The sequence below is a fragment of the Oreochromis niloticus genome, linkage group LG7 (assembly GCF_001858045.2).
Source record: "Oreochromis niloticus isolate F11D_XX linkage group LG7, O_niloticus_UMD_NMBU, whole genome shotgun sequence".
Classification (NCBI taxonomy): Eukaryota; Metazoa; Chordata; class Actinopteri; order Cichliformes; family Cichlidae; genus Oreochromis; species Oreochromis niloticus.
The window spans coordinates 48,140,252-48,161,554 of record NC_031972.2 but is presented as its reverse complement, the minus strand read 5'-3'; the positions used below and the strand labels follow the sequence as shown (position 1 = coordinate 48,161,554).

The following is a 21,303-nucleotide window of genomic DNA, read 5'->3' as shown; positions in this document are numbered from 1 at the left end:
TTCACCTTAAGATATTTTGTAATAATGTCTTTAAATTTCAGATTATCTATCTATCTATCTATCTATCTATCTATCTATCTATCTATCTATCTATCTATCTATGTCTTCTTTTGCACTGAGATAATTGCAACTCAATTTCATTGTTCAATGTTTCACTCCTACAATGTCATTAAAGATTCTGATTCTGATTAATTAAGCTTTTTTTAACAGATTGTATTTAATATATAGTTGCTGTGACACAAAAATATAAAGGAATCTCTTACCTATCCAACATTATAGAATCTTGTTTTTTTATTGTGTAAACATAATTAAAATATAAATAGAAAATTTTTATATAAAAACAATGGTTCATAATAACTTGCTTTCTGTCTGTCCCTTATGTAATGTTTTTTATAGATTCTTTTGTATTTAGTGTCTTTCACAAAATCATCATTGTAATTATTCAACTGCAAGCCACTGACTGTGTCATTCTTTAGAAATCAAAGCACCAGAATGCCCTTGAATTCATAATTTTTATAATCTGTTTATTGAATTTGGTCATCATATGGCTGTATAAAATTAACAAAGCTGCTTGACATATTTTACAAGATACCATTATTACAGAACATTAAAAATCAAGTAAAATTAGAATTCAATGTTTTTTTCTTTCGTTCTTTATAGTTTCCTCCCTCACAATACACACAGTTTCCATAAGAATATTGAAAAGCTAACACTATTATTTATTATTTTTTAATCAATCCACACAAGGCTTGGTTTGGGCCAGGTCTGAGTGTGGACTTTGTTGGGGTTTACAGCATCTAAAGTGAGCATTGGAGAGATGGGGTGCGGGGATGCCAGAGATGTCCTTGCAGCCAAGAGTCCCATCCGAACACAGCTGTCTGTGTCTTTCCCCAGGAGAATCCCTGCCATTAAGGCACCTGCAAGACTGGAAACAAAGGGGAGATGAGTGTCTTTTGTTTGAGTGTTTCACCATCATTTTGTGACTCAGTGAAAGAATGCCAGCGAGATGGGAAGAGAAAGAGGTCATGGAAATTGAAAAGTGGATAAAACTGCAGCAGAAGAAACACAGGAAATGAAAGTCAAATAAGAACAAGATGGATGAAGTAGGTCAAGCAAATTTTTAGCACCTATCTCCAGCTCCCGACACATTCATTATCTCCTCTGGGGTCACAGCAAGTGCTGGGTAGTGGAGAGCACAAAGCTGCCTCTTCTGCAAACAGAAGCAAGAAAAAAGCCATTTTCACCACTACTGTTAGAGCAAATCGTTATCAGCTGGCATGAAGACCGTTCTTACCTTCTTCTGTTTTCTTGGCTGCAAGTTGACTGTGCCTGCATCATACTCTCCACACAGCAACACACCATTAGCCCCTAGAGTCACCACCAGGCAGTGAAGATGCTCCAGAAGAGGGCGCGAGAGAGCCACAGCAACACTGAGCATCTCGTCAAGTGTGCTCGGCAGCACTGCCGCAATACAAAACCACATCCTCAGCTTCCGTCAGAGTATTTGCATTTTTGATAAGAGCTCTAACATCAACAGCAGAGGGTGTGAGTTTGTTTTTTGATGGCTTTCACTGATAAAAGAGGAGTAACATAGTTTACCTTCAGGTGTTTTGACACCCAGTGTTTTATTCATGGTGCACAGCTCTGCCAGGTTTGGAGATGAATAGGACAAAGACTTCCAGGCATCTGAAAGGAAAGGCTTACAAGCCTTTTCTGAGTCAGTCGGTTCATACCAAACTGCGATAAGCATGGAAATCTTAGTGTTACAATCAATAAAAGCACATTTTTGAGATTTTTCAGAATCACGTCTTTCCATTGCTTACCATTTATGTTGTGCTTTTCAGCAAAACAACAAACATAGTTGATGGTTGAGGTGGGAATGTTTCCATCGAGACACACGAGTGTGGCTGATGAAAGCTGCGTCTTGAATTGTGACACCTACAAAAAATTATTCAGTGACAGAATATTGAAATGGTAAGTACAGCGTATTTTGCATTTTGTAAAACCAGAGGTTCTTCACAGGGGCTCAGGGAAAACAATAGCAAAATGTAAATCAATCATTTCATAAATTTAATAAATCAGTCAGCAAATTGAGAAAATATACCTGTCTAAAACCCAAATACACTAACCAAGCATTTTATTAGGTACCTCTTGCTACGGGGTTGGGCCCATCTGCCTTCAGAACTGCCTTAATTTGTAAATTCAACAGCTGATGAAGATTTGTTGGCTGTACATAATGAGAAGCTTTTGTTTCTCCACATCACAAAGGTGCTCTATTGGATTGAGAACTGGTGACTATGGAGGTCATTTGAGTAGAGTGAATTCACTGTCATGTTCTAGAAACCAGTCTGAGATAATCTGAGCTTTGTGACACGGCGTGGCGACCTACTGGAAGAAGCTGAGAAAATATCTTAGCAGCCTGAGCCATTGATACAAGGCATGATCATTCAGTGGTTTGATGTTGCTTATTTCAAATGCTGGCCCCAAATCACCACCAGAAATTGAGACTTATCAGACCAAGCAATGTTTTTCCAATCTCTGGAGCCTGGTGTGGTCGTCTGCTGCTCCATACTATTCAGAGATGCTCTTCTGCATACATTGGCTGTAACAACTGATTATTTGTGTTACTATAGCCTTTGTGACCCACACAAATATGTGGTCAAAATTGTGAATCAAGTCTTGTTAAATATGTAAGCAATCATGTATGCTTCACTTTGTTTACTGGTAAGATAAGGTTCACGAAGTCCTCCAAGTTTTGTGTCGCAAATGAATGCATATCACTTTGGACAGCAGATGGCAGTAGAGTACCTTTGGACTGAGTTGTGCACATAGACTGACCAAGCCAACTGCAGCGTGTTTCCTTCACTATTTCTCCTGTTTTTCAGGGGCAGTAATGTGCTCAGCCAAGTATACGGTAACTTTGCCTCTGTTGCAAGTGTTTTTGTGTACTGTCTGTAAAACGTTCTTAGTTGGTCTGAGGTCATCTTAAAATTTATGTTTTAATCATGTCAGAAGCTAGCTTGTCTGAAAACATACAAACCCAGAAAGCTAATATGAGTATTGCCACCACAAATGTTAGCAAGTACATTAGAACTGAATGTGGAGTTCTTCCATAATAAGACACAAACACAGTGCAGTTCTGTTTTTGTCTTAATAAATGTCCTTACCTTTAGATCCTTTATCATACGTAAAGTTTTGTAATTTGTGTACTGTGGTCCCTCGTTTATCGCGGGAGTTATGGTCTAAAAATAACCCGCAATAGGTGAAATTTGTTTGCTTAATGCGCCTTATAATCCAGTGTGCCTTATGGTCCGAAAAATACAGTAACTTCTACCTTTCTTTAGCATGTCCAGAAGTCCAACTTTTTGTGCAGTAGCATCTTCCTCTGCCTTTCGAGTGCTACCGCAGGTGCCTTTGACAATGCAAAACGTTTCGTCGACATTGTTGTGTTTGTTGGGGAGAAAACTTACAAACATACAGTGCAGCACTTCAGAGTCACACTGCTAGCGATCGAAGATTTTTGTAAATTTGACAAGCTGAACGCATTCTGTACCGTACAGGAGACACGGCACCGAGAAGATTGATTGACAATGGTCTACAGCCGATCAGGACACAGAACACAATGCGCTGTAAAAAACAAACAAACAAACAAACAAAAAAAACCATGCAAAATATCACAAAAAAAATCAGTGAAACAGTGAGGCCACAAAAGGTGAACCGCGTTATAGCGAGGGACCACTGTACATAAAACTGGTGTCAAAATTTGTGTTTGAATATGCTTCACAATACTGTAATAGAAACAAAGACAGAGCAATGGCACTCAGAGTCATCTATAAGAAAATGTAGGTGGATTATTAACCTTTTAGTATGACTCCTGAGATTAAAAATGTCTTTTGCAAGAGTGTCCTAATCTGGCACCGCACAGCAAGAAGAGTTTGGGTGTGAATATCCTGACTTGCTAAACCCTTCTTTGGAGGGTTTCCATGTTCCCCTTGATCCTGTATGGGCTCACTCTGGTTATTCTGGCTACCGCTCACAGTTAAGTTAATTGGAGGCTCTAAATAGTCCATGGATGTGAGGTAGATAAAATGCATAGAACAGAGTGTTGCATGAATGCATGGATAAATACATCTTATAGAGTAAAGTGCACAGAAAAGCACTATGAAAAAGCCACTCCATTTCTATCAGGAGGTTATTGCAATAAGGATGAAAGTAAGTGTATTTATTGCTTGTCACATCTTACTGTATCTACAATGTAAATGAGCTGCACTGATGGGATAAAGCAGACATGTGATCTGGATTGAGCTTTTAAACAAATTGTTGAGTTGTGCAAATTTGTGCATTGAAAAAAAGAAGTATAACGTGTGTGGAAAAAAGCTTTTTAAAGTGTCTTTCAGGGGCAAAGTCTTCATCTGTTTAAAGTAGATCTATCACATTTGACTGAGGATTCTATATGTGCAGTTTTCATCCCTTTGTGCTTTATGTCTCTTAGCATGAACAGTGTCTGATGTCACTTACATAGTGCTCTGTGATTTGCTGATGAATATCCATGTCTCCCAAACCGAGACTCAGCTCTCCACTCTCAGTGATGACAGCACAGTAGGTTGCAGTGCTGTGCTCTTTGAGCCTGGCCACACCACTTGTGTTCTTACAAAAAGTTTAAGAGGAAAAAACAAATATATTTTTTTCATCTTTAAATAAGATTTTAGCCGTGCATGGTAATGACTAAACATCAGTGTTCACATACCATATGTTTGCAGCAGTTTAACACTACATCACTGTTTGAATCAGCTCCAGTAGCTGAAATGAACAGGGGGTTTTGGCCTAATCTGCTTAGAGAGTCTTTAAGGAAACATTCAGAGAAATTACTCACTCAAAGTCATGAAACTATGTCATGATGTAAAACATAATCAGATAAAAAACCAACCAGCGATGTTTCTTCCTACACCACCAAATGATTGACAGACACTTCCTGGGTTAGTTTGTCCAAACTGAAAGAGATAACGGGAGTTCTCAGAAGTCAGTCTGGTTCACTTCCTCTGCACTATTGTGGCTGAATCCATGTCGTAAATGAAGCTTACCTTAAGTGCTTTTGTTTTTCCCTTGACGATAAAATCAACATTTATTCCTCCTATCACGACCTGCAACAGAATAGTCATTGCATGCACTGTTATGTATGACTGTTTGACTTTCACTATTTTAGAATCTGAATAAAATATGTGTTTATACTCACAATATTGGAATCTGAATTGGATGAAAATTTTGATGCTTTTGGAGAAGTTTGACTTTTTAATCCTCTGTCATTCATCTGCTTTGACAGAGCACAGGCTATTTGACTGCCAACTTTTGCGTTGTTATGAATGAGAGCAATGTCTTGAAACAGGACACGTTAAGGACACATTAGATCTCATACACTATAGGCCAAAAGTCTCCAACAGTAACATTGTCATGCCAATCAATCATCTTCGTACTTTCTGTCTTTTTTCACCAAAGTGTTTGATACAATCATGTTTACTGCATAATTTTTTGACGAGTCAGACTTTTGAAAGGATACTGGCCTGAAGGGACTTCCCTTGAGTCAGGACACTGACTTTTTGAAGAATGAATGGCGTCACATCTTTTCCCATGACACCTTCAGCCCTTGAGAGTTCAAAGAGAGAACAGAAAATGATGCTAATACTGATATTAATGATATTAATCAGTGACCTTATGATACTTGGAGCATCAGGTATCATAAAGTGGCCACATTTCAAATCCAAAGTTGGCTCCTGAGAGAAAATTGAAAACAGATTTTCTGTACCTTGCCTCTGCCACTGCAACTTTTATGGCATCTTCAATCTGCTGTCCAGATGCTGCATGCTCCTCTGGGATGGGCACAGCTAACAGGATGCCACTTTGGAGTCCCAGGGACAAAGAGCTTGCTGAGTGACCAAACAAAAAAATAAAATAAAATAAAATAAATATCATACAAAAAAATAACAACCCAAAGTTGCTGTATTCTATTTGCTAAAATGTGAGGTAAATTGAGATAGTAACTAGTACTGAATTTTAACCTGCGAGTGCTCTATCAGTGTTTATTATGGCATAAAATTGTGATATACCAATAAGTTTTGCAGCCTCCTCAGGGTTGGAAACGTGGCATGCAGACCTGAATCCACTTTGTGGAGAGAAGAAGGCTGGAAAGTTCTTTGACTGTCCATAAGTGGCTACACAGACACCCTGTGTCTCCTGTTTATAGACAGAATTGATTATATATAAATTTTAGATGAATTCATACATGTTAAGGATTATAATACACTGATTACTAATACATATTTGCTCCTTATACTGAAATATACACCACTTTATTAAGCCTGCCACACTAGATTTTGGGGGGGGCAGTTGAAAACAGTGTAAAAATGTCTTACAAGGAACTCCAGGGTGCGACCGATGTCCAGAATGGACTTGACCCCAGCAGAGACGACAGCGATGGGAGTCCTGCCAAGCTCTGTGAGATCCGCACTGATATCCAGACCTGGGAGATTATTAATGTAATCAGAGGAAACTCATTTTAAGCTTTTGCTTAAATACAGTTTTCACATAAAGAGACTTTTGAAGTTAGCTAACTCATTCACGTTTACATAAAATCTCAGGACAGTAAGCGACCTTTCTGTTGTGACATCCTTCCACATTGAGACCTTAAACAACTGTAACCAGATGTTTCTTTTCTTTACCAACCGTGTGCACCTCACTGTCTTTGTTCCTTCCTTTGTGGCAAAATTAACAGAAATGTAAAATTTGCCCACCTGACAACATATTTTGTTTACTCCAAGCACAGCTCTTTGGGAAATGATATGAAAACGTGTAAAAGGTATTTTTCAAAAATGTGGGACTCAGCTCACTGTTCTCTCCATCTCTGTGAACTCCTCCAATACCCCCAGTGACAAAAACAGGAATCCCAGCTCTGTGTGCTGCTATCATAGTGGCTGACACTGTTGTTCCTCCAGAGAGTCCCTGAGAAAACAACATACACCTAATAAGTGGACGACACCCTGGCAGTATTTCATTTAGAGTGTGATCAAAGTGTCGAAGACTCACTTTGCTAATGACGTAGGGCAGATCACGCCGTGACACTTTCAGGGAGCTCTTGTTCTGGGCGAGGTGGTCAAGCTCCTCGGACGACAGTCCAACATGGACTTCCCCGCCAATAACGCCAACCGTGGCAGGAGTGGCTCCTTGAGCTCGTACAATAGCCTCCACCTCCTTTGCTGTCCTGTATAACACCCCAACTCATCATTTAATCTTAAAACAAATATTACCTTCTGGTACCCGAGTTTGTTGGTAATTGAAGGTCATTTTTGGTACCTCAGGTTATGTGGGTAAGGCATGCCGTGTGTGATAATTGTGCTTTCGAGGGCAACCACGGGTTTGTTTTCCGCCATTGCCTGTGATACAGATGGGTGAATTCTGAAGAGGCAATCTGAGAGAGGAGGTAATCATCATTATTTCCATAAACTGGTTATAAACCGTGTTAACATTATAGCTTTTAATGTCAGTGATACGGTGCATTTACCCTTTTTGCACATTGTCCTCTGGCATGTTGTTATTTCTCTTCTTAGTACAAGAGCAGAGAGTTGCTTCAGTATCCTCATTTTGTTTGGGTCAACCCTGAGAGCATGAACGATTTTAGTGTCAATAAAGTTGTATCAGGTGATCCTCTTCTTCTGATCAACTTGCGTGAATCAAGATGGCAGGTGCTTTTTAGTTAGATAGTTAAAATAACATTTGTACTACAGAGCTGCACAAAATTCGTTAGCCACCTATCATTTTTTTAAAAAATATTTTACATGTATGAAGCCAGATTCTCTCTAGTTTGTTAAGGTCAAACATAAAAAAAACATTAAAAAGGACCTAATTCAAGGGTTGAACCAGTGTTAGCAAAGAAACAATTGTAAATTATATCTTTGGGCACATTGTTACTATCAATTGCTTTACTATCACAAAAACACATACATTGTACCAATTTCTTTAGTTGAATATACAATAAATGTCAAAGAAAACACAGTTAAAATTGTATATTTGCCCAAAAATGTTGCCATGAAGCAGTTTTCATAGCACAGTGCTTTGACATGCCATCCCTGCCACACTAAATCAGCATCAGTTCACATATCATGCAAACAGGTCAATAGAGGAGCCCATCAGTATCACCCTTTAAATCGCCCTGCACTTGGAGAAACCTATCTCATATTGCTCTTTCTGGACTTCAGTTAATTCTTTACCACCATTTTACCAACCAGTCTAACTGTGTTGGGCCTGAACTTGGACATCTGTTGCTGGATTTTTGATTTCTAGTGTCAGGTTAGTAAAGCACACAACCTCAATCATCACTCTGAACACTGGTCTTGATGCGTGTGCAACAATCCAGGCAAGGAAATCCCCCAAAATTGATTCCCATTGTTAATAACTGGTGCTGATTCCAGTCATTATGCAAATGTACTGTTTCCCAAGAATGTGTGACGATCACATTCTTGGGAAACATTTGATCATTTGATCCATCTACTGTTTGCAGAAGCCTCATTAGAAATGGTCCCAGTGGAAGGGTGGCTGTCAAGAAGCCGTTTTAAAGGCAGGGAAACAGTGAGGAAGGCTGAAGTATGCCAAATTACAAAAGACTTGGACTGCAAATTAGTGGCAAAAACCTTATGGAGTCATGGCTACAGTTTCTAGTTCTAAACATCATTAGTATGTTAAGAGGCAGGTACAACAGTGAGTTTCTACAGCCATCTATAGAACACAATAGAAACTCTGTCATGGTTTGGAGCTGCATTTAAACCAGTAGGGAATCTTGGCAAAGTGGAAAGTGGAAAGTGTCTGTTTGCCACTGGCTTCATCTCTCAGCATGAAACACATTGACAATGCAGTAAAAGCATACTTGGATAGAAAAACACAGCTGAAAACTATACATCATGGACTGGACTCCCCTGAGCTCAGACCTCAACATTATTGAAACAGTGTGGAATCATCTTGACAGACAACAGAAAAAAAGTCAGCAAGACTGCTGCACAGTACTGAAAATATTTAATGTCAACTCATCGAAACAAGAAAGAGATTACAAGAGAAAGCTGCTTCAAAGTTGAGAAAGACACGTTCTTGCTGTTGAATCAAGCGTTACACACACAGCATTTAGTTTAGATTTCATGGTTCTTTAACACAAAATGCAAACATTAACATTAAAAAGGGACTACAGAAAAAATCTAACTCCAATTTTCTGTCTTTAAATTAAAAGCGAAAAACTTTACCTTGTGTTTTTCAAGGAAAAACTGTTTAGCCTCCCAAATTTATCGTACCCTACAGTGTGTTTTCTGCCAAAGCATGGCACAATGCCTGTACAGCCATTGTGAGACATTCCTAACCAGAAAGCTGGGATAAATTCCCAGCACCCTGACCCAATTTTTGGAGGGGCCACACTGACACTAGCACACTGTGAGTATTTTTCTAAATAAATAAATAAGGGGAAAAGGCCATTTATTACCTCCAGCATAGTAATGTGAAAGACTCCCTTCAATCCAAAAAAGTAAAGAAATACTGCTGAGAGAGTTTTAAAAAAACCCCACATTATACCTAAAACTGAATAAATTTATAGACCTGTCTTGATCAAAAACAGTCACAAAGAGAAAAAGGTCTAATTTATACAAAGAGTTTGGGTCTTACCTTCCCCACTGCAACAAAAATGCTACAAACTTTGCCCACAAGGTTGAACTTTGACCCTGTTAACACTGTTTACACAGCCCACAAGCATCAACAGCACATTTCAATGGTTTAACCTTCTCTGTTACTGTCTCCTGGCAAATCAAATTAATGCAAAACCACACAGAACAAAGAGCAAGCAGATAATGCACAATATAGTATAACACACAGTAAATAAGCATATTTTTAAATAAATGTACAAAATGTCCTTTTAAAAATACAGTTTTTATGGTTTGTAGTGGAATGATACATGTACTACTTAGTTTCTGTTCTCCCGTGCAGATATAAAGACATGGTTATCACAAATATCTCAAGGTCTTAATGCTATTCTATTTAACTTGTTAAATGAACTACATTGTGGTACAGTGGTTAGCACTAAAAGGTCACAGCATGAAGATTCAGTCGGAAGGCCCTTCCGTGTGAAGCTTGCATGCTCTGCCTGTGCCTGTGTGGGTGTCCTCTGGGTGCTTTTGTTTTGTACTATAGCCTAAATACATTCTTGCTGGATTAACTGGTGATACTAACTTGGTCATAGATGTAAATATAAGAGTTTGTGGTTGTCAGTTTCTCCGTGTTGTTACCATGATGGACTGGAACGTAGGAGTATTCACAATGAATAAGTTGCCCTACTTTAGTCATCTAAACTTAACTCAGTTTTTCCAAGACAATGAGATTCCATAATTTTTTAAGTTCTGAGAACTAGTTACATTTCACAGTGTACCTGCCTTGCAGCCAGTGTTAGCTGTGATAGGCTCCAGCCCCTCTGCCACCCTAAGTTGGATACGAGGTTAAGAAAATGGATAGAAGGACGGTCAAGAGTTCTGAACAATTAGTGGGTGGAAGTGCATTGAAGAGAACACTTGAAGATTTTCTGACAGATAAAGTTTTGTTTCATCTGTGGTGAAGTTGTCACTTGTCTGCACGTGATGACTGATAACTTGGGCTGGGTGAAGAACATAATCTGTTTTAAAGTTTGGGTATATGGGAGGGCTTTTATAGATTTCATATGACGTCTCCTCAAACTCCAATTCTGAGCTTTCCAGTAGCTCCTCTTCAAACCAGCGTGGATGCTTCAGCTGGTATGCACGGAAAGCCTCTATAGCATCATACAAGGCTCTACCTGAAGGGCACAGATGGTAAGTGTCTTCTGAAAGCCCTTCAACTTTCTTCACAATGCCTGGTTCATGTTTTTCTAAGTCGAGGATTCTGAAAAAGACCTCCTCAAACTGTTTCATCAGCTTGTATCGTACTGTAATGTTGAAAGGCGAAGGAACGTCTTCTTCTGAAGAAATGCCATCAAAGTAAGCCACAATGTACTTTTTGAACGATGCAGATCGGATAAAATGAGGAACCAAGAGGCTGAGGGACGGTGTGAGCATGTCACCTACAGATGAACAAGCGTCTTCTCTCATGAAAACCTGTTTGTCACCACACATGGCTCTCCACTTGGCTTGTACACCTCGTGAGCACAGGATTAGTATCTTAGCAGAGGATTTCTCAATTTGCTCTTTGTGCCAGTCCAACCACTGGATCTTTCCAAGCACTCCCAGTCTACTAGAATCCAGCAAATCCAGGACCACCTCCGTACCACATTTGTTCATCAGGAAGGCACAAAGCTTGAGAACAATATTTTTGTATAAAGGGTGATCGAGGGAGTGGATGATGAGGACACTCTTTCTCTCTTTGACTTGCAAAACTTGTGGTTGGTCTCTGGCAGTGGGTGAAGATGTGTTCAAAGGATCTGAGAAATAAAGAAAATTGCAAATTAACTATTTATCTATTCAAGCTTCTGTTTAATACAGTGCATGTTTATAAGAACACAAACCTTTATGAGATGCTCTCCAGAGTAAATAAGCCAGACAAATACTAATTAACAGCAGTCCAATGGCCGCCTTTATAAGATAAGTCCTTGTTGGATAATCTAAAAAGAAAGAAACTCATACTTACATACTTTGAAAACATTTTTTATATAACTAAACATACGTAAAATGAATTACAACATGACTCTAGGTTAATGTAAGACTTCTGATACCTACAATATAATTGGTAAAAATTGCACTTACACTGGCAGTAATCAATTGTTTTGTTGGGGCTCGAACAAGTATTTTGGCATTGCCTAAAAAATGGTTGGACCTTCAAGGCAAGCAGAGTAGAATGAGCTCTTGACATATTATCTCTATATGGAAAATTATTTCACTAACTGTTAAGATTGGTACACTAAGTTAACTCACCATTACTGATATTTCACATTGCCTGAGTTGCCACCGCTCAAACTCAAATGTCACGTTCACAGTCGTTGCATTTTCCTTGTTATTTACGGGGAATTAAAAAAAACAAAGTCATGTCACAATTACTCCTGTCATGTTTGATATAAAAAGGTGGCGAGTTTAAGTAGAACTACCTTTGAGACATTCTTTGAGCAAAGGATGCCACTGTTCAGGATGGAAACTCTGTATTTCTCTGAATACTGTGAAGCCTTAAATGTTACAACAATGGACAACAATTTGATGTTACCATTCGTCAACACTTGAGTCTGCATGCTAGGATCCCACAGGCTGCCTGAAATGAAAGAAGAAAAAGAAGAACATGTTTCAGTGTTCTGGGTCTAAATGAATACTAAAATATTTAAAATTCAAGAGAAGCAAAGAATGTAAAATTTTACCGTTTTCCAGACACATTCGGACCTGCTGGATTCTTTTATCATCACATCCTGGGAATCGTAGTAGACGATGTAAGAAGGGAACCAGGACATATTAAAGTCAAACATGAAAATTACAGCTGCAAAAATGATTCAGTCTACAGAAGAATCAGCAGTGAGCCTGTTGATTTCTTATTATTGATTATTATAATTACTGTTATTATAATTAGTGTTTCATTAATTCTTGTTCTTCTTACTGTTTAATGGTATTGATTGCAACATTTTGTGGCTGTAACTTCCACATTAGCTCATATTGTGCTCACACGTGGATTAAAATGAGCTACAGTTCCGTGAAAAAAACTCCCTTATTGCATCCTTATGATTTAAGATGGTAAACAGCAGCCAGGTAATGCTGATTAAATGCATTTGATTAACTGACCATCAGCAAGCATGACAACGTCTATAAAAGCATAAGTTTTGGCATCTTGCTTGTCTGCAACATTTAGATGTTCCATAATCTTCCCAGCAGTCAGTGCCCTAGGAAATTCAGCCAAAGGTCAGATGCTCAATGCTTAGAGAAAACCCAAGAGCTATATCTATATATACAGGCCTCAGGTGGTATATCAAATGTTAAATTACAAAATGGCACATTTAGAAAAAAACAGGACTGAACTAGTGTGCCTTGTTTTTGAAAGCCTCTTTTTTCTAAAAAGAACACAGCAACACAGCTTAGGCTTGTAAAGTTGCATTTGAAAAAACCCCCCACAAGACTTCTGGAACAATAAGCTTCAGACAGATGTTTTGTCCATCATGTTTGCACAACATATCAGCACAAACACTTCACACTAACTGTAAAAAAAACATGGTGCTTGTTTTGCAGGCACAGGACGTGGGTACCTTGCAGTCACTGAGTCAAACATGAACTCCTCTGTATGTCAAAGTACTCTAGAGTCAAACATGAGGCCATCTGCTAGAGCTTGGCTCAAAGTTAATCATCCAATCGGACAATGCAGCAAATCTATAACATAATAGGTAAAAAAGGAAGTAATCAAGGAGTTGCAATGACCCAGTCAAAGTGCAAACCTCAACCAAAGCTCAGTGATCTGCAGCTGCAACTCCTGTCCACAAACCACACAGCAACAGTAAGCAGGTTTCATCCTTTAAATTATTACAATTATCAAACATCTTTAAAAAGTTGACTGGCGTGGACAAGCATTATGTGACATGTGAGTCTGAAATAGGTCTTCTTCTCCAGTTCATCTAGATCTGCTGGTAACTTACCTGGAATGGCAATTGACGTCCTTTTCCTGTTATCTCCATTCTCAGGTTCTGGCAAGTTAAAAACAGTCACCATGTATGTATGGCGAAACTCTACCTCAACTTCATCCAAAGAAAATGTCCACTAATAAAGAAAAAAGAAAAAGAAAAAATGTTTAAACTTCTCATTGAATGTGTAATAATTAAGTACAGGTTATGTAATGAATTATTTCTCCTACCTTATGGTTTTGGTTGTGCAATGTTGTACTGTGTTTAAATGAGTAACTAAATTGCACACACAGACTGTGATTTGTAGTTTGATCCACAATATTAATTTGAGATCCCTTAAGTGCCCATATGGATGCTGTGAACAGAAAAAATGGCATATTTAACAAACCAACAACAAACAAACAAGCTTTATTATTTGTCACATACAGTATCATACAAGAGTACAATGATTTAAGAGGACAATATTTGTTGCCATTTTTAATATTTCATTTTCTATTCACCTTTAAAGGAGCAGTAATAGGTTTTCATTTTTAACTTAACATATACAAAAAATGTGAACTACAGTAAATATATTAATATTAGCTTTACTTACAGTCAATATTTATTTTCCACGTCACATTCAAAACAGGAACAAGCTCATGTTTGCCCTTCCAGAGTGTCACATCCACCGAATCTGGGCCGGTAGGAGCTTCTGTATTAGGTACTTTCTGTTCATCTGAGCAGTTATCTGACATGGAGGGATTTCTTTATTATGATGCTAAAATATATTTCACTGATGTGTGCAGTGGTGGAATATACAGCATATTTACTCTCCTTTACTTTAAGTATAATTTTAAAATACATACATTTTACTTCCTCATAGTTTTCTTCCTTTTAAAAAATAGTTTACTTTCTACTGTGCAACATTTTATGGATGATTTCTGGATAAGATTCTATTAAGCCTTGACAATAATTAACAAGATAAAAGGTAGTACGTAAATTTACAGCAAAGAAAGCCATCTTTACACCATTTATTTAAGTAGCATGTATTTTACCGCTTGGCATACCAGTAATATGATGCTTTCAGCACTTTATTTAATTTTATTATTCAAGTTTATATGGTTGAACTCTTCCTCATTTATACAGCAGTATGTCAACTTTATTCAACTGGTTTGATAGATAATATACTTACTAATTGTGCAGTTGTTAAGGCCCTGCAAGATAAGACCAAAAAAAGGCAAAAACAAACAGGATAAGTTCATGAAGATTATAAATCCCCAGCCTCTAACTTTAATCAGACTGCTTAAATTGTTATGTAGCATAAAATTCTCACTGGCTGGTTGCAGTCCAGACGCTTGTTCAGCATCCTAGGACCAGATGAGTCTGTGAGTCCAGCACTCAAACAGAAACAGAAAAAAAGAAAGTGGCTCATGCTGGTGTAGATCCCGATCCTGTAGCTCAATTTGGAAAAGCTTTAAAAGCAACGGAGCAAATGAGAAACATAAATGAATACAATAAAGATCCCCACTTGACAACATGCACAAACAGAGTGAACGCTATCTGTGGTGTGAGTTCAGCAAGGATTTTCTTCAGTTTTATCAGACATGGCCATCTAAACAGGAAGCGGTATGTCGTAGTTTCCATTCTAATGCACGACACTTTTTTTAATGTCACAAGCTGCTTGTAAATTAGATAGTGCAGGGATTTTGAATGCTATAGATTAATAACAACAACAACAAAAATATTAAAAGATCAAACAGTCACTAGGAGGCAGCAGTGGCCAAATTTACAATTAGGAAATGACCCCTCTTTGAAGACATTTAAATTCCAGTTACAAGGGTAATACAAACAACCAAAAGGAACAAAAACTTGTAATTTAAATCTTTTTTCATTTTCTTTAAATTTTTTAAACTGCTTTTCTTTCTTGGACACTTTTGAGCCTTGACCTGGGATGAAGACTTGAACTATAAACCTCTCCTGGCTAGTGAGAATGGGCAGGGATAGCTCAGTAGGTAGAGTGGTGGCCCCATGATTGGAAGGTTGGGGGTTCGATTCCCCTGAACAGCTACCCTGAGGTACCCCTGAGCAAGGTACCGTCCCTACACACTGCTCCCCAGGTGCCCAATGGCTGCCCACTGCCTCACTGAGTGAATGGGTTAAATGCAGAGAGGAATTTCCCCACGGGGATCAATAAAGTACACTTTCTTTCTTTCTTCTTAAATCATGTTTCCACTTCCACTGTGACCCACATGTAACTTTACCGAAATATAAAGACAACAGAAAGTGTGAGTTCAGAGGGTCAACACATAAAGCCAGGAGACAGTCCAGCATTGTGGGGAACAAACTCAGAGCAATGCACTACATGGTTACCAGCTATAACATAGTACGTGGCTATGTGATAATTCCTGTTGCATTGTCTGAGTTACTGTGCCTCCTACTGGATATTGAGCTCAACTGTATCAGTTTACATAACACTAAAGCAGACAGAGAGACAGACAGTCCTGTGCCACTGAAATCTGACCAGAATAGACTGTAGATATAGTGTTTGATCTGACCTCTGTGTGTGAGTGCAGTCATGGCAATGATTCATAAGCCAGGGTGGCATCTTGGTCCAAATATAAAAATACTCTTTTATTGAGTACAGCAGCCCCAGACTGCGATATGAAGTGCTGTGTTCTTCCTTATCAAATACCTTAGTGTAGCTGTGATCAGAATATGTGTGTGTGTTCATCTCTATACTTCCTCACCCTTAAAATGTATCATTCCCCTGATATGTAAACTTTAGAAAATATGCAAATATGCAATATGCATATGCATATGCTTTGCTTGATCATGCTTGCAAAGTAGATCAAAATATGTAAATGTTTTTAGTGAATGATTTTTATTGATGAATACACTTTAATAAGTACTTCATAATACTATAACCATGAGAGTACAGACATAAGTTACACCATGTTTAAAAATGGGCTTTTAAAACACTTTATAAAAGCCATGCTTTAGAATTAAATGATCCAAACACTTGCTTTAAACTACTCTGCAGTCTATTGTTTACTTACATACACTATAAATACACTTAAAATCACCTAAAACATGGTTTTGAGTGTGTTAAAACCACGTTTTAACACACTTAAAATGCAAACTGAAAATACACTTAAAACCCTGTTTTTAGTGCCTCTACGTACAGATTCAAAGGTTAGGTTGAAATAAACTTCAAGACTTCAACTTTTAAAAGCTGACATTAGAATGCACCTTTGAAATAACTGGTCTTTAATGTAGGCCTCTGCCAGCAAACAATGAGGGCTCACTGTGGCGCAAATTTAAAAAAGCAACCATGCTTTTAGTGCCTGGCATCTACAGAGGATAGCTCAGCTGTCAGCTAGGTGAGAGGGGCGTGAGGTGTGCCTTGTGCAATGCAATCACATGAAAATAAATGGGTCATGGGTTGAGGGCAAATCAAAAATGGACTGTGCTGCATGGTGCAGCAATTGTCAGGTGGACAGAGGAGGGGGGGGGCTGTCTATTTTAACAAGCCATCCACACGATACTTTGGGCACGTAAATCTTTGAGTAATAACCATAAAGTGCTTTTCCTTGTCTCAGCACACCACTACCTTGTCTGATTTCCCGTCAACGTCAAGGTAAGTTTCGTACAATAATAAAAAATTAAAGTCAGAGATTTTTAACATGGATATTAAATGAGACTTTTTGATGTAGCAATGCAAGATGAAGAGATGGCTCATTAAAGGTGATTCAGTGGACCATAGCTATTAAACTATAGTTAAAAATAAAGTTTTTCTCCATTGTTTTTTTTAACAATGACAGTAAAGGTCCACTCTGTTTTATTTTTCTGAGTTGTTAAAGTACCTGCATTTAAAGCCCTTTGCCTGTCTCAGTCGAGCCGAGTCTTGTTTTAACTCAGGGGTAGAGGAATACTGCATATCTGCATGCCCCTGACAGTGATACTGCAGCCGGTATTTATGTGACAGGATCGCAGCTATGTGGCTACTTTTGTCAAGGTCTTAAAACTTTTTGAACTTGGCAGCCCAGCTTTTACTCCCACCACATCTCAGGCTTCTTAATGATGTCTTGACCCTTTGAGTGAGGAAATGTAATCTGAGGCTGAAACTGCCCAACTGTGTTTTGGCTCTGGTAACAACACGTTTGATCCTTCACTGCAGTTAAAAGCTGATGTAATAAGTGACAATAGTTTGCTCATATGAACTGGTAACCTTCTAGCTAAGGCTGAAGGCTTCCTTAAACCAACTTGTGACTTTGCTTGTTGACCTTGACCTTCACCCTCTCTTATACTGGATTATTTTAAACTGGATAATGTCGTCAAGTGAGGAGAGCTTTTTATTTTTAGAACTACAACTGTTTATCACGATTAAATTCTCTTTAATACAATGTAGTAATCAGTAGTACGTTTTTAAAGGTAAAGATACAGAGTAAATAAAAACATATAGATAAGGAGAAGGCTACGTAATATGAAGGCATATATATCATAGAGAGATTATTCAAAGACATTAGCCAGCTAAATTTAAGTGTTGGTAACAGAGAAACAAAATAAACAATCTTCTAAGATAGAAAATGTGCCACAATATGAATCTGGATGAGATCTACTGGTATCTGCTGGTATGGTGTTGTTCCACTTTCTGTGCTGCCAAACTTTTTGTAGCTTGGCTGTCTCTTGCATTATCAAGGCCACAGCAGCTGATGGGACACAGTGCAATGTGGCCAAATATAGCTGTGCAACAGGCAACTCCTGGGAAGAAAGCTGAAAACTATCTGAAAGCCCCTGAGAGCTATTAGACTAAATAAATCTGTTTAGCAGATCTCGAATTCCCTAATCTTATTATCAACAGAGAATACTAGGAATACTAATAATGTCTGCTTTTTTAAATTGTTATTATCTATTAGTTTGCACGTCTTTTCACATAGTTGATTGCTTTGTGTAAACAAAAGTATATAAAAAAAAGGATAAAAGAGAACAAAATAAGAAAATAGTTGTTAGTTACAACTTCCCAAAGTACAAGATAATATATTCCAGTATGCTTTTTCTTTGATCACAAATCCAAACCCAATACTGTAACTAAAAGATGACCTACAGGTCCCAAAAGCTTTAATCATGTATTATTTTTAATGACCAGCAGGGGTCAACTCTAAAATGAGGTTTTAAAAAGAATTCCAGCTGTTTTGAAGTCTATGGGAAAATAACTACTGAGCTTATGTAACTCATGACCTCAGTAAATCCTTCATAGGTTCGTGGTCTCACTCACCAGTTCTACATTTTTAAATACATTTATAAAAACAAAACAAAATTCTGTTCATTTTGTCAATTATGGTCATAGTTGCAAGTTCCTTTTGTATGCGTATGCACTCAGCTCCTCCCTTTGCTCTTAATATACGCTTAAAAAAACAAGACCATGGGACCCAGCCTTCAAAATAAGAGTCCACAAATCAGGTGACGACATCACCTGGATTATAAATATAGTTTGCATCCAACGCCCCCCCCCCCCCCCCCCCAAAATATTCACTTTACACAAAAATATGAGAAAGAAAATTTTCACAGCATCACATTCAAAACATTTAACTTTTGAAATGTTTGCTTGAACATTAATTTAAACTAACCTGAAAATCTGTGATACTAGACACTAAAAATGTATTTCTCTTCCAAAGGTACAATAAGCTGCAGCAATGTCTGAGGGGTGAGTATTGTCCTAGTATAATTTGTTTAATAAGTTACATAATTCACCTATTTTAAAAAATCTTTCTTATGTTAAAAAAAATAAAACAAGTGATCTGTGTGTGTGTGTGTGTGTGTGTGTGTGTGGGTGTGTGTGTGTGTGTTTCATACCACCATGTTGATAATGAAGACCGGTGAGTAAAAATGTTGTCAATGTTCACAACGATTAATTAATCCCTAATCCAAATTCGAAGTTTTATACACTTCATATGATATCTATCATCTACACTGATTTATCTCCTTTGGTTTTAGTCCAAGAGAAAGCGAAAGTTTGCTGCTACACGCCGACTCCTTTTGAAAGTAGGTCTTATAGATTCAAAGGAACTTGTGTTTTGCATTTGTTGTGTTTGGTTTGTTATTATCATTTTCATTTTTTATAGTTATCATCATTATTATTCAAAAGAGCCATTCACCAGCAGTATTTAATGTTATAAAGAGTGATTGAAGCCTTACTATATTTTAGTCCAAACTGCTGAAAAAGGCAGCTGCTATGCTGGTGGCTGAAGGTGAAGAGAAAGAAAGGGAGAAAGAAAGAGTTGTGAATGAGTCATACCCTCCACTGCAGCTGTCAGGAATGTCAGTCCAGGAGCTCCAGGTACTGACTAAACAAATTTTAAATGATCGGTAATTAATTAATTTACGTCATTTTAACATCTTTCTTTTTCTTCTGTACAGGAACTTTGCAAAGAATTACATCGTAAAATTGACGTAGTGGATGAAGCACGTTATGATATGGAGGTCAAAGCAGGCAAAAACGAGAAAGAGGTACAAACATTTTGAATCATAGTGTAAAAGTACTTTTTATATACTCCTGCTTGTAAAAAATGGTGGTAAAATGCTGCCCCTAGTGGTGGAGGGTTGGTTAAAACCTACAGTGGTTAATGACAGCAAGTACTTTCATTGTCAGAATGTAAACGTTATACACATGTTTGATGTTTGCTGCACAGATTATATCACTCAGTCAGAAGATCATTGAGCTGAAGGGTATAAAGAGGCCCAATTTGAAAAGGGTCAAGAAAACAACAGACGATATGCTGGGTGCATGCACCGAGACCTCCAGACTAACAAAGGCTGATTTCAAGGCCAACCTGAAGACAGTAAAGAAAGAAGATGAAAAGGTAAAAACTTCAAAATGGCCACAAAAAATTACACAAAAAACTAAATTAAACTAAATTAATGAGCAATTTAAAATCTGTGTATTTGTATTTTAATTATTATAATTAATATTTAAACAGAGGGAAGAAGTGACGGACTGGCGGAAGAATGTGGAAGCCATGTCCGGCATGGAAGGCAGAAAGAAGATGTTTAATGCTGGACAGTAAAAATTTGCTCATGCTAAAAATAAAGCTGTATTAGCAACACATCTTGCTAAAATAAAGCTTTAGTTTGCAATGCATAAGCTGAAGTGAGTGAGTTTTTATCTGAGTGAATTAAAACTTGTCAACATGACTTAATGTACATTTGTAAGTAGAAAAAAAACTGTATGCTTTGAATGCAAGAATACATATTACGTAATAAATTCTAATATTTGCACATTAAAACTGCACTAAAGAAAATCCAGATTAGCTTGATTTTGATTTTTCCTTTCAAAGTGTTTTTAATTGCATATCGCTATTTCAATATCTGCAGTATGTGTGTTGCCAATTAAACAAATGTGCCTGTATAAGTGATTTTGCCTTTTTTTAAAATAGGTTTTCATTTTTTTCCTATTTTTCATTTTTTTATATTTTTGCCTGGAAAATGGAAAATCGGTGCAGTGAATTATTGACAGGTGTGTGCAAACATACATGGAAATACAGCATATAAGCAGTGTTGGTCAAGTTACTTGAAAAAAGTAATCAGTTACTAATTACTGATTACTTCCCCCAAAAAGTAATCCCGTTACTTTACTGATTACTTATTTTCAAAAGTAATTAATTACTTAGTTACTTAGTTACTTTTTAAAAACACAA

The 21,303-nt window shown here is 37.6% G+C and overlaps 3 protein-coding genes across 5 annotated transcripts; 1 reads left to right on the top strand and 2 right to left on the bottom strand.

Moving 5' to 3' along the window:
* Positions 1 to 507: 507 nt before the first annotated feature.
* Positions 508 to 9,738, bottom strand: zgc:136858 (pseudouridine-metabolizing bifunctional protein C1861.05). Of its 3 annotated transcripts, none has more exons than XM_005450969.4 (19): positions 9,691 to 9,738; positions 7,553 to 7,647; positions 7,345 to 7,459; positions 7,078 to 7,252; positions 6,882 to 6,993; positions 6,408 to 6,514; positions 6,102 to 6,228; positions 5,801 to 5,921; positions 5,555 to 5,640; positions 5,234 to 5,373; positions 5,082 to 5,141; positions 4,928 to 4,991; positions 4,748 to 4,842; positions 4,519 to 4,647; positions 1,824 to 1,938; positions 1,600 to 1,737; positions 1,295 to 1,461; positions 1,128 to 1,210; positions 508 to 925 (listed from the first exon to the last, which is right to left on the bottom strand). In XM_005450969.4, exons 2-19 carry the CDS (start codon positions 7,629 to 7,631, stop codon positions 730 to 732), a joined length of 2,109 nt encoding a protein of 702 aa, XP_005451026.1. In that variant the 5' UTR covers positions 7,632 to 7,647; positions 9,691 to 9,738; the 3' UTR covers positions 508 to 729. The 3 variants fall into 3 exon arrangements, with proteins under 3 accessions (XP_005451026.1, XP_025765146.1, XP_019217288.1); XM_025909361.1 differs by lacking the exon at positions 9,691 to 9,738 and adding an exon at positions 9,512 to 9,623; XM_019361743.2 differs by lacking the exon at positions 9,691 to 9,738 and adding an exon at positions 9,279 to 9,400.
* A 115-nt stretch (positions 9,739 to 9,853) lies between these two features.
* Positions 9,854 to 15,158, bottom strand: LOC102079242 (interleukin-17 receptor A). Its single transcript, XM_005451088.4, has 11 exons — positions 14,943 to 15,158; positions 14,802 to 14,823; positions 14,223 to 14,357; positions 13,861 to 13,985; positions 13,646 to 13,766; positions 12,389 to 12,436; positions 12,128 to 12,285; positions 11,958 to 12,032; positions 11,790 to 11,859; positions 11,552 to 11,647; positions 9,854 to 11,467 (listed from the first exon to the last, which is right to left on the bottom strand). Exons 1-11 carry the CDS (start codon positions 15,039 to 15,041, stop codon positions 10,539 to 10,541), a joined length of 1,878 nt encoding a protein of 625 aa, XP_005451145.2. The 5' UTR covers positions 15,042 to 15,158; the 3' UTR covers positions 9,854 to 10,538.
* Positions 15,159 to 17,088: 1,930 nt separating this feature from the next.
* Positions 17,089 to 21,014, top strand: LOC100704512 (troponin I, slow skeletal muscle). Its single transcript, XM_003443900.5, has 8 exons — positions 17,089 to 17,246; positions 19,285 to 19,313; positions 19,482 to 19,485; positions 19,604 to 19,651; positions 19,815 to 19,946; positions 20,027 to 20,116; positions 20,299 to 20,469; positions 20,587 to 21,014. Exons 2-8 carry the CDS (start codon positions 19,303 to 19,305, stop codon positions 20,671 to 20,673), a joined length of 543 nt encoding a protein of 180 aa, XP_003443948.1. The 5' UTR covers positions 17,089 to 17,246; positions 19,285 to 19,302; the 3' UTR covers positions 20,674 to 21,014.
* The last annotated feature ends 289 nt before the right edge of the window (positions 21,015 to 21,303 follow it).

Bases quoted from the DNA above. Each gene is read 5' to 3' on its own strand.
- LOC100704512 (XM_003443900.5), top strand. The intron at 19,652-19,814 runs GTAGGTCTTATA...ACTATATTTTAG, and splicing joins CACGCCGACTCCTTTTGAAA to TCCAAACTGCTGAAAAAGGC. The intron at 20,117-20,298 runs GTACAAACATTT...TTTGCTGCACAG, and splicing joins CAGGCAAAAACGAGAAAGAG to ATTATATCACTCAGTCAGAA.
- zgc:136858 (XM_019361743.2), bottom strand. From the start codon at position 9,385: ATGTCTCACAATGGCTGTACAGGCATTGTGCCATGCTTTGGCAGAAAA. The intron at 6,994-7,077 runs GTGAGTCTTCGA...TTGTTTTCTCAG, and splicing joins TGCCCTACGTCATTAGCAAA to GGACTCTCTGGAGGAACAAC. The intron at 5,922-6,101 runs GTATATCACAAT...TTGGTCACTCAG, and splicing joins GGAGGCTGCAAAACTTATTG to CAAGCTCTTTGTCCCTGGGA.
- LOC102079242 (XM_005451088.4), bottom strand. From the start codon at position 15,041: ATGAGCCACTTTCTTTTTTTCTGTTTCTGTTTGAGTGCTGGACTCACA. The intron at 13,767-13,860 runs GTAGGAGAAATA...TTTCTTTATTAG, and splicing joins TGCACAACCAAAACCATAAG to TGGACATTTTCTTTGGATGA. The intron at 11,860-11,957 runs GTGAGTTAACTT...CTTGCCTTGAAG, and splicing joins AATGTGAAATATCAGTAATG to GTCCAACCATTTTTTAGGCA.